This window comes from Mobula hypostoma, chromosome 19, assembly GCF_963921235.1.
Source record: "Mobula hypostoma chromosome 19, sMobHyp1.1, whole genome shotgun sequence".
NCBI lineage: Eukaryota > Metazoa > Chordata > Chondrichthyes > Myliobatiformes > Myliobatidae > Mobula > Mobula hypostoma.
In genome coordinates this window covers 56,395,520-56,408,240 of record NC_086115.1, presented here as the reverse complement: position 1 = coordinate 56,408,240, position 12,721 = coordinate 56,395,520, and the positions used below count along the sequence as shown (strand labels likewise).

General features: G+C 41.1%; 1 protein-coding gene across 1 annotated transcript in view; it reads left to right on the top strand.

The window, feature by feature from the left end:
• The first annotated feature begins 829 nt into the window (after positions 1–829).
• The window catches only part of LOC134359061 (G protein-coupled receptor kinase 5-like), a 336,788-nt gene continuing 324,896 nt past the window's right edge, over positions 830–12,721 (top strand). The window contains exon 1 of the mRNA XM_063071934.1: positions 830–1,205. Within this exon, the coding sequence (XP_062928004.1) occupies positions 1,154–1,205 (52 nt within the window). The 5' untranslated portion in view covers positions 830–1,153. The remainder of the gene's footprint in view (positions 1,206–12,721) is intronic.

Below are 12,721 nucleotides of genomic sequence, written 5' to 3'. Positions count from 1 at the left end.
CCCAAAGCTAGTAGTGCAGCCTGCTTTTGCTTCCTTTCAACCTTGTATGCTTTACATTGTAAAAGAATATGTTCAACTGTTTCATAATAATAACAACACTTACACACCCCGGAGTGATGTTTTCCTACAAGATATAAGGAATAATTAAGCATAGTATGCCCAATTCTAAGTCTAGTCAATACAATTCTTTCACTTCATGTTTTACCCCGTTCTCACATCAATCCAACAGTTCTATGTATTCTATAAAGGTGTCTTCCCTTATGCCCATTATCTCACAAATCTTGCCATAATCCCCTAATTCTTAGTCCCACCAAACCTTTGGCTTCTGATTTGCCAAGTGGAAGGTCTATATCCGCAGATGAACTTTTAACAGCTTTTTTGGCCAAACTATTAACCTGCTCATTCCCCTCAACACCTCTATGTGCAGAGACCCATAAGAAGAAGACATATGGACCAATACTTTGAATATGAAATAAAGTTTGAAGAGCTTCCGGCAGTAAATTTGACCTATTGCTAGAATGACCTGTTTTAAGACTAGTCAAAATCGTAAAAGAATCTGAACAAATTATAACTTTGCAAGGACAGATTTCCTCCAGCCGCTGTAAGCCCAAAATGATGGCAACCAGTTCTGCAATACTGTATACACTAATAAATAGTTAGCAAGACGGTTGAGTACGTCCTACTGTTGTTTCGTGCATTTATCGGTGCAAGAAATCTTGGTAACTTAGGGACTACAGCTCCCATTGAGCCGCGGGAGGCGGCAGCTGCGCAGAGGAAACGTAGGCTTTGCGTTTAAAGCTCCCCCTGCAGGACGGGAGGGTACCACAACCCCGGCAGGAGCCCAGCATCAGGAAGGAGTTTCGTTCGGCGGCGAGTCGTTCGCAGTCTCTGTCTCTGTGTGTTGTGTGTGTGTGTGTGAGAGAGTGTGTGTGTGAGTGTGTGTGTGTGAGTGTATATGTGTGTGTATGTGTGTGTGTGTGTGTTGAGTGTTGTGTGTGATGTCCCGGTGCGTTCGCTGTCTCCGATACAGCGGAGACACGCCGAGGGGAAGCCCCAGACAGAAAGTCCAGCTCGGCGAGCAACCTTAGAAACACAGAAGCTGTCAGAAGCAGAAGAGCTTTTCTTTTCCTGAGCCACATATCTCTGCAGGTCAATGGAGCTGGAGAATATAGTGGCCAACACGGTCCTGTTAAAAGCCAGAGAAGGTAACGAGAATGAACAGCAGCCTGGGGGATGTTGGGAGGGTTTTTGGTGTACATTTGGGGGTGAAAGACAGAGAGAGAGAAAAAAAACTGGAATGGATAAGAGAAACGCCAGCAAATGAATTACTGTTGCAACCAAGAGCTGAAATGCACTGTTTTTTCATGACTTGTTGAGGAGCTGAGGGATTTCCTGGTTAGATGTAAATGTTTCACTGTGCGAGCTTCTAGTGCTAATAGCAGACAGGCTGGCATTTCCAGCAATGGCTGGTTTTTATTCAAAATAAACATTCGTGGTGTGTACCCCCCACCCCCACCCCAATAAATACCCCGTTCACTCCGTTTTTAATCATCTTTTAGGTAGAGATGGTGGTGGGGGGGGTTGCTCTGTGAGCTTTTGTTTGGACTGAAATGTTGTACATGGGCATCACGTTCTGGTTTCGCAGTGTGAGAATCTTTCTTGCGGATCGTGCTTCAGGAGGGCTTCAGTGCTAAGAAAGACCCTGACATCTTTCATCCGGCGGGCGATATCGCCAGTGGAAATATTTTCTCCGCTGGCATATGTGATTGTGTGAATGTAGCCTTAACCGCGAATAGAGATATGGGTGAATATCTACGTGGGTAAATGATCGATTTGCTGGACAGTTCAAAAGGCTGATAATTGGATATTCGGACGATGTAGCTCCCGCTTGGCTTTCTGCACTGCATGCATGTTCCGAATTAAACCGGTTTACCGTTTTGTTGAAAAGGTGTTAGTGGGAGAAGAAAGGTCATTGACATAATGTGAGTGGTTTACAAAAAAAAAGAGATTTATATTTGCACTCACTTCTAAAACAACACAGATTTACTTATTTAACGAGATGCAGTACGTCTGTGAGCCGCGAAGTGGTTTACTTGCATTGAAATCTGTACATCACGTTCACCTAGTGATGGACGTCACCCTTGGGCTTTCTGTCTCACCTAGCCGCGTTCTGAGTGGATTTTTAAAAAATCAAGTGACGGGAGATGCTGGGCTGCATATTGGTGGGTTCTAAAAAAATAGATTTTAAAAAAGTGAAGCGTCAGGCAAATCTAAATCGGCGTCAGCTGCTGTGTCTGAGATGTAAAGATGTTTTTTTAAAAAAAAATTCAAGATATTGTATGTAATTCTGAATGGGACAATAGTTAAACGATTTGCAGTTATTTCCCTTTCAGTGTGATTTGGCCTTGAGATATGAACATTTGCGTGAAAGTACATTTTATGTGAATGTTGAGGGGTTTTTTTTTGTACATCCCTTCGTCTGAATGTCTTTTTTTTCGCTATGTGTAAATACGTAGAGCTTTGTGTATCTAGGATTGGACAGGAAATAATTGGCGTGAGCAGACCCCGAGTTGTCGAAGAAGAAAAGCCCGTCTGTTACGTTTTTTATTCACACATTTTAGCACATTACATTTTCTGTATCTGACGTTAGATGGCACAGGTCTCCGGAAGCTGCGATGGAGACCGGAGGGACGGGAGCTTTCACGCACGTTTCTGCTTTTGCAGCGTTATAAGCGACAGCGTGAATATTACATTGTATTTGCATGCGGCAGGTATACAAGTAAAAAAAAACACGGTGTGCGGTCAGTTCGGAGTACAGGTTGTCGGATTTCAGCCCCTACTCTCCTTAATATAATCTTCAATTTTTTTTTTGTTTGTTCCACGTAGAAAATAGTGATTCCACCGTAGCATTTCTGGACGTGATTTCACTTACATTATGTCATATTACATAAAATATTATATTGAGAAATAGTTAAACGATTATACCTTGGAAAGTAAGTGAAATAAATTGTTCGGCATACGGCGGTGATACATTTATTGCTTCCACGGCTATATACAATATTAAATTGTATCCTTATTAATACAGTGCGTTGTATCCATGCAAATATATCATTGTTTTGTCTCCATGGAAAGTCGTTATATAGTGTGAAAGTATTCTACTGGAGTATTTTTTTAAATTTATTGAGATACAGCGCAGTGTAAACCTTTCCGGTCCCTCAAACCACTCCGTCCAGCAATCTCCCGATTTAATCCTAGCCTAATCACGGCAATTTACAATGACTGATGAACCTACCAACCGATACGTCTCACCGGACTGTGGGAGGAAACCGGAGCGCCCGGAGAAAACCCACGCGGTCACGGGGAGAACTCCTCATATGCAGCGGCGGGAATTATATTACAAGCATTTCTATATTAAAAGGAAAGATGGACGGACGATACTGTTTAGAATCCTTAATAGGATGCAGAAACAATAGAATCATACAGCATAGAAACAGGCCCTTCAACTCTTTGAAACCATACTGATCACCAATCATCTATTTTTACACCAATCCTACCAATTTTGTTCTCCTCCCATGCCGTTAGTAGGAGAAGTCTTGATGGGCCGAACAGCCCGATTCAGCTCCTGGGTCTTATGGTTTTGAGTCCTCTGCTGCCTAAATTCTATCACTCGGTGACACACACAAGTTGCAACTTTCCCAGAAATAATTAGCATTGCAGGAGAAAAGTTTTGGTGGAGCAGAGGGTGGGTGAGGTATTCATTGAGGTAGGAAACCTTTTTATGCGTGTGAGTCAAATTATTCAGGCCAACTCTGTTATGGAATATGGAAAAAAAGATCTTGGGGACTTTATAGTTGTGGACCAGACAGAATTCCATCCATAGGACCATCCCACCCCCACCTTCTGGGACATACTGTCTTCTCATTACTACCATCAGGGAGGAGAGATTTCCTGCCTGTTGAGTAAAGTCTTCTGTTTCTGTATGTATGTGTGAAAGGATAGGAATTATAATCACTAAAGTATCACTTGTAGAATGGAAAAAAGTCTATATTTATGTGAATCAGGCCCTTCTGCAATCAGGGTCCTCTTGCTGAAACATGTTGGTAAGAATGTATTTATGTTCCTATAGTGGGAGATTCTAGGACCAGAGGGCACAGCTTCAGAATAGATGGACGTCTATTTAGAAAAAAAATGAGGAAGAATTTCTTTTGCCAGACGGTGGTGTATCTGTGGAATTCATCGCCACAGATGGCTGTGGAGGCTAAGTCGCTGGGTATATTTAAAGCTGAGGTCTATGGGTTCTTGATTAGTCAGGGTACCAAAGATTACGGGGAGGTGAATGGGGTTGAGAAGGATTATACATCACCCATGACGGAAGATGGAGCAGACTCAATGGGCTGAATGGCCTAATTCTGCTCCTGTGTCTTATAATCTTATACATAATGTACAATCTAATTTATGAAACCTTTGAATATTGAGGTGTGCAGTCTCAAGCTCTGAGAGTGCACTTTCTCATGCATAGTTCATGAAGTTATTGTGTTTCCTAATTACAACATGCCCTCAGGAGCAACCTACCAGACTTCACACTGTGCCTTAGGTCTCAACACAGATTTTATACTTTATACTTTATACTTTACTGTCGCCAAACAATTGGTACCAGAATGTACAATCATCACAGCGATATTTGATTCTGCGCTTCCCACTCCCTAGATTTTTGTTCAGCTATTGCATTGTTATTTAAAAACAATCACAAACTAATTTATGAAGATGACATTTTTAAGAAATTCAAACTGTATTTTGGTATGCTGTGATTTTTCAGGCTGGAATTAATTTGGATTCTTAAATATCAGTCATGACTAGTGCTTGCACCGTGATTGATAGTTTCTTAGTTAGTCAGGGCATCAAAGGTCACGTGGAGAAGGCAAGGCAAGGGCCGTTAGAGCAAATTGTTTTATGCCTCAAGTATCTCCAAAAGCAGTAACCATGACCATAAGACATAGGAGCAAATTAAGGCCATTTGGCCCATTGGGTCCTGCTCTCCCATTCCATCATGGCTGATTTATTTTCCTTCCCAACCCCATTCTCCTGCCTTCTCCCTGTAGCCTTTGAGGCCCTTGCTAACAAAGAGCCTGTCAACCTCTGTTTGAAATATACCCAATGATGTGGCATCCACGGCCATTTGTGGCAATGAATTCACCCAATTCACTACCCTCTGGCTAAAGGGATTCCTCCTATCTCTCTTCTAAAGGGACATCCTCCTATTGTGAGGTTATCTGCTGACTTTTGGTGCACTCCCATTCACCCCCCCCCCGCCATTACCTCACACTGCCATAATGAAACTATTGTTTTTGTGTTACTTTCCTTTTTGTTAACTTACTGAACACTAAAGAAAAGACATATTAGAAAACTACCTTTGGCAGATGGTACTTGTATTTGACCTAAGAGTATAGTGGCTTCTTTCAAGTTGAAACATCAATATCCAGGCATTTGGTTTGGCAACTCATCTAGTTTGGAAGCAGAACTAGATTTTTAATGCAGCTGATTTGATTTTTGCATAATTTTGCATAATTTACTCGGTAACATTTGGCCAAAATAATTAGCATAAAGCTTATTGAATGCAGTAAGTCTTTTGTACAAATAGAAAAATTTCTCTTTCATTCACTCGTGCGTGGCTTGGCAGTTAACTGCCTCAAATCTCCAGGCTTTGATATCTCAATCTGAATATGTTTCTTTATCCAAAATATGATTTGAAGTTTGTAATTAGCCACAGTGACCTGCTTTCAGACATTATAAATTCACTTGGTGGAGAATGCCTATATTTTTTTTCTGGTTACCCTTCTTTCTCACTGTAAAGCAAGTGTCACTGGAAGTTGTAACTTCCTATTGAACTTACTGATCAAAACCAAACATTTAAGTTTGTTGGTTTAGAAACCTTCTAAAGGTACTATTTATGCAATGCCTTATGTTTTTAATTGTAATGGAGTTATTTATATTGGACAGCATAATTACTGAACTTTGTAACATTATACTACCGCTTCACTGCTCTTTTAATCATTTCCCTAAAGATCCATGTTTGTGTCATGTACAGTGGCGTGCAAAAGTTTGGGCAGCCCTGGTCAAAATTTCTGTTACTGTGAATAGCTAAGCGAGTAAAAGATGAACTGATTTCCAAAAGGCATAAAGTTAAAGATGACACATTTCTTTAATATTTTAAACAAGAAAACTTTTTTATTTCCTTCTTTTACAGTTTCAAAATAACAAAAAAGGAAAAGGGCCCAAAGCAAAAGTTTAGGCACCCTGCATGGCAGTACTTAGTAACACCCCCTTTGGCAAGTGTCCCAGCTTGTAAACACTTTTTGTAGCCAGCTAAGAGTCTTTCAATTCTTGTTTGGGGGATTTTCGCCTATTCTTCCTTGCAAAAGGCTTCTAGTTCTGTGAGGTTCTTGGGCCGTCTTGCATGCACTGCTCTTTTGAGGTCTATCCACAGATTTTCTACAAAAAGCGTTTACAAGCTGCGATACTTGCCAAAGGGGGTGTTACTAAGTACTGCCATGCAGGTGCCCAAACTTTTGCTTCGGGCCCTTTTCCTTTTTTGTTATTTTGGAACCGTAAAAGATGGAAATAAAAAAGTTTTCTTGCTTAAAATATTAAAGAAATGTGTCATCATTAACCTTATACCTTTTGGAAATCAGTTCATCTTTTACTTGCTTAGCTATTCACAGTAACAGAAATTTTGACCAGGGGTGCCCAAACTTTTGCATGTCACTGTCTGTAACATCTTAATTTGTAATTAAAGTGGGACCAAGATAACATGTGACACAGTTATTTAAACAGAACCACTGTATATAGTGTATTTTCTCTTCTATATGAGAGATATAAATGAGTTGATAACTGATATTATTTTCTATTTCCAGCATGATTTAACAGTATTTGTAGAAAGATTGGAGAGACACTGGAATAGGGTTTTGTTTAATCATATAGTTCATTGTGTCTCTAGATTAGTGTGTTGATGGTGCTTCAAGGGTCTTGAGAATATTTTTCAATGTATCTTTCAGAATTGTCATGGTCTTAGTCTGAGATGGTGATGTGAGCTGAGAGGAAGTTTATTCATTATAAAATAACAAATAGATTCAATTAACATGTAATTTATGATTTTGATACTTATAATTCAAGTTTTATATGAGCTATTGGGATGTCTAATTTCTAATTTATCAATTTGATCCTTGAATACAATTTGAATCGATCTTCCATTCTATAACTTTTTCTTGATGTTTTGAATCAAGTTGATACTTGTTCCATGTTCGCGGAGCCTGGAAATGACAGTATATGCTAATCATTTCAAAGTTCAAATTAAATTTTACTATCTGAGTACATATATGTCATCACATACAACTCTGAAATTCTTTCTCCTGCAGGCATGCTCAGCAAATCTATAGAATAGTAACGATAACAGGATCAATGAAAGATCAACCAGAGTGCAGAAGATAACAAACTGTGCAAATGCAAATATAAATAAATAGCAATGAATAATGAGAACGTGAAATAACAAGATATCGAGTCCTTAAAGTGAGATCATTGGTTGTGGGAAGGTTAGAACAGATTAGATATGGCAAAGTTATTTCCCATGGTAAGGGAGTCTAGGACAAGAGGGCACGACTTCAGGAATGAAGGATGTCCATTTAGAACAGAGATGCAGAGAAATTACTTTAGTCAGAGGGTGGTAAATCTGTGGAATGTGTTGCCACGAGCAGCTGTGGAGGCCAAATCAATGTGTGCATTCAAGGTAGAGATAGATAGGTTCTTGATCAGCCAGGGCATAAAAGGGTATGGGGAGAAGGCAGGGGAGTGGAGATGACTGGAAGAATTGGATCGGCCCATGATTGAATGGCAGAGCAGACTTGATGGGCTGAATGGCCTACATCTGCTCCTATATCTTATGGTCCTATCTCAATAGATAAGTGTAGTTATTCCCTTTTAACCATATGACAATTACAGCACGGAAACAGGTTTTGTTCAAGAGTCTGATGGTTGAAGGGTAATAACTGTTCCTGAACCTGGTGCTGTGAGTCCTGAGGCTCCTGTACCTTCTAACCGATAACAGCAATGAGAAAAGAGCATGGCCTGGGTGGTGAGGATCTTTTATGATGGGTTATGCTTTCCTATGACAGTGTTTCATGTAGATGTTCTCAATGGGTGGGAAGGCTTTGCCCATGATGCACTGGACCTTTTGTAGGATTTTCCCAATGGTATTGGTGTTGCTATACCAGGCCGTGATGTAACTCTCCACGATGCATCTATAGAAACTTGCCAAGGTCTTTGATATCATGCCGAATCTCCAGAGTCCTACGGAAGTAGAGATGCTGTTGTCCTTTCTTTGCAATTGCATTTATATTATGGGTCCAGGACAGGTCCTCTGAGATAGTAACATGCACGAATTTAAAGTTAATGACTATGATTCAGACAGTAGAGAAATACTGCTGTCTCATTGATTTTTTTAGGGGAAGTGTTTCTAGTCTGTTGTAGAACCAACTGCTCATTTCCATAAACCGGCACCTCTCCGCTAAGTTACTGTAATTAATAAAACTTAAAGGACGACATTGATCCATGCCTGATTTTTTTATGAAGACTTTAGTGGAAAAACAGGCAACTGAGGACCTGCCAGTTATGAGGAAATTGGTTTGATCAGAGACAGAGTGACTGAGCACTTAGACAAGCATCAGTTAATTACAGCAATTGTTCTGGATTTGTGAAGAGTACATTGAGTCTGACTAACCTGCTGACATTTTTGAAGGTGTAACTCGTGTGGTAGATCTTCTTCTTAGTCATTCCCCTAGGGTTAACAATGACTTGTTTTCACTCCAGTTCAGTGGATTCTCATACTTCAAAAAAAAAATTCCTTATGACGAAGCAGGAGGTTGTTAAGCCCCTTCAGTTTCTTGCTGTCTCTAAAACTAATCTCATCAATCCCATTCCCCCTGCAACTTTTTTCCTCTTGCATACCCATGAACTCCACACTCATGCTCCAACCAACATATCTATAGAACAATAACCATAACAGAATCAATGAAATCAATCAGTGCCCAACTAGGGTGTTCAACCAGAGTGCAGAAGGCAATGAACTGTGCAAATGCAAAAAGAAGAAATTATAATAAATAGGCAATAAATATTGAGCAGACGAGATGAAGAGCTGAAGAAAGTGAGTTCATAGGTTTCATTGATGGTGCAAGGGAAGTTGAGTGAATTTATCCCCTTTGGTTCACGATCCTGATGGTTGAGGGGTAGTAGCTGTTCCTGAACCTGACCGAGTCCTGAGGCTCCTGTACCTTCTAGGTTCACTAGTGGTAATCTGCATCTACAAATTAACCTACCAACCTATAAATTTTGGGATGTGGAAGGTAACTGGAACACCCAGGGGTAACTAACGTGTTAGAGGGAGAACGTGCGGACTCCACAAAGACAGCACCGGGGCCCAAGATTGAACAAGGTTGCTGGAGCTGTGAAGCAGAAGGACCCTCTGCTGTAGCACTACCACCTGCTATGGATTGACTAATAGGTTGAACAGAGAACCTGCAGGTGCAGAAAGAGATGCTCAGTAGGAAAGGTTGTTACATACGTTGTGCACACTTTCTGCTTTTTCTGTGTGACGTTTGAGTGATCATATTGTAGATGCTCAAAGCACTCAGCCCATTCCTGGATGCTTCCTCTCCTGAGTAATATTGGCCAAGGTTTCCCAGGAACTGGTGGGGATGTTACACTTTTAGAGGGAGACATATGTTACCTTTCAAGGAGAGATGTTCCAAATGATTTCCTGTGCCGCCCCGAACGTATTGCCACAGTCAGGTTTTGAGCTGAGTGCCGATGGTGGGAGTTTGCTGGCAACCACAGGTGGTACGATTGCACGGCAGTTGGCATCATGTCTTATAGTATCAGAATCAGGGTTCAATTCCCGCTGTTGTCGTAAATAGTTTGGATGTTCTCCCCGTGATCGTGTGGGCTTCCTCCGGGTTAGGGTTAGTGAATTGTGGGCATGCGAGAAGCATGGCAGGCTGCCGACAGCACGTCCTTGGACTGTGTTGGTCGTTGACACAAACGGCGCACCTCGCTGCATGTTTCGATATTTTGATATATGTGTGACAAATAATGTTAATCTTTAATCTTTTAATTCCCACCCAGTGGAATTGGTTAAGGTGATCAAAGTCTCAATCTTGGACTTGGAGAGGATGCTGACATTGATCACCTATGTTTGTAATTAGTAGTTTAGATGACTTGGGGGAGATGGCATTGGTCAGTCACACCACTCCAATGCTCTGAGTTGTCTGTCGTAGCTGTCTATGTCTTAAGAGTAGTCTTAATCTTTTTATGCAGATCAAAAACACTCGTTCATCAAATTCATTCTTTCATTCAAATTCCTTTAATCAAGGAATTCACTCATCCCTGACCTTCCAGACCCAATGTATGCTTCCCTCTTTTTCTTGACTGGAGCTTCAACATCTCTCATCAGCCAAGGTTCCCTAAATTTTCCGTCACCCTGACAGAAATGTGCTACTCCTGGAATCTTGATGCCACACTCTGAAAAGCCTTTCATTTGCTATTTGTTCTTTTCCCTTCAAACAGGCTCTTCCAGTCAATGTCTGCTAGATCTTCCCCAATTCCCATAAAATTAACCCTGCTCCAGTTTAGGACCTGAACCTGTGGACCTGTCCTATTCTTTTCCATCACTATTTTAAAACTAATAGAATTGGATCAATAGAGCCAAAGTGCCCCCTGACTGCCACTTCAGTTACTTCCCCTGGCTCATTCTGTAGGAGAAGGTTTAGCATTGCATCCAGCCCTTTATAAATTGACTTGAAAACTTTCCTGGATACATTTCACCAATTCTACTCCATTCAAGTGCTTAACACTGGGTGGCTCAGTCAATACCAGAGAAATTAAAATCTCCCACTAATTCCAGGTTCAGGAACAGTTCCACCACCAGGTTCAGGAACAGTTACTACCCTTCAACCATCAGGTTCTTGAACAGATGAGGATAACTTCACAAACAAGGGAAAATCTGCAGGTGCTGGAAATCCGAGCAACACACACAAAACTTTGGAGGAACTCAGCAGCCGAGGCAGCATCGATGGAAAAGAGTACAGTGATGTCTCGGGCTGAAACCCTTCCACTCACTTGCCCCATCATTGAAATGTTCCTACAAATGATGATCTCATCCTAAGGACTCTTTACCTCAGTATCTCATATACTCATTAGTTATTACTATTTATTTATATTTGCATTTGCACAGTTTGTTGTCTTCTGCACTCTGGTTGATCTTCCATTCTAGTATTCTCTAGATCTGCTGAGTATGCCCACAAGAAAATAAGTCTCAGGGTTGTATATGGTGACATATATGTACTTTGATAATAAAATTTACCTTGAACTTTAATATAAGCTTATTATTTTTAGAACTATGAGCAATTTCTCTATGTACCTTCTCCTCTAATTTCTCCTGACTATTGTGTGTGTGTGTGTGTGTGTGTGTGTGTGTGTGTGTGGGGGGGGGGGGTTGGGGTCTATAATACAGCAGTACTGGAGTGGCCCTCCCCTTCTTGTATCTAATTTCTACCCATAAGGTGTCACTGAACGCTCCTCCATGAATGTCATCTCTAAGTACTCCTATTATGCTTGTTGCCAAGGTAGCATAGTGGTTAGCATGACACTGTTACAGCTCAGGGCTTCAGAGTTTGGGGTTCGGTCCCGACGTCCTCTGTAAGAAAGTTTGTACGTTCTCCCTGTGAATGCATGGGTGCTTCGATTTCTTCCTGCAGTCCATAGACCTACCAGTTGGTGGGTTAATTGGGCATTGTAAATTGTCCTCTGATTAGGCCAGGGGTTAAATCATTGGTTGCTGGGCAGTGCGGCTCATTGGGCTAGAAAGGCCTATTCCACACTGTACTTTTAACTCAATGAATAAACTAAATAAATAAGGCTACACCTTTTCCTCACTTACCTGTCCCTCGGTCACAGCTGAAGTATCTGTATTCTGTAAAATTGAGCTGCCAGTCCAGCCCTTCGTACATATATATGAACGAGCATTTGGGAGGCAAGCTGGATAGGTTTGCCAGCTGCTATGGGGCTGCAGACATCTGCTGCTGCCTGGGATTTTAGTTCACGCACTTATTTCTGACGTACGAGCTATCCAGGTTACGGACTGTTCACGGGGATGAAACTCAGTGTCTTCAGGGTAAATGAAAGAACTGTATCAGGGGAAAATAACTAAATAATTGGTCTCTAATGACAAAAGTAGGGCCGTTACAAGAATCTGCTGTTCATTAATTGGATCATGAGTTTATAAGGAGAAATTATCTTGTTTGATGTTGAGTTGGGATGTTGGTCAGTCTTTCAACAAGGTTGGATATGGAAGTAAGGCACCAATGCTTGTGTTAAAAAATTTGGTCAGAGTTGAACCTTTGATATGGATATTAATTTTTAATCTGGAGGAGGATATATTCACCTGGGATTGGAGGGTGTTGGATTCAAATTCAACAGATTTCTGTCAGAGTTTAAATTTCTACTCTGTGAAGGCAGATCTTATGAACTTAGTTTTGCTGGCACCTTCAACTTAGTATCTTGAGAACTCCAGAATCCTACTTTTATGTTTGTAGGAGGTGTGGATAACTTCTCACTGCTGCCATCAGGAAGGAGATGCAGGAGCCTTAGGGCTCACACCACTGGGTTCAGGAGCAGT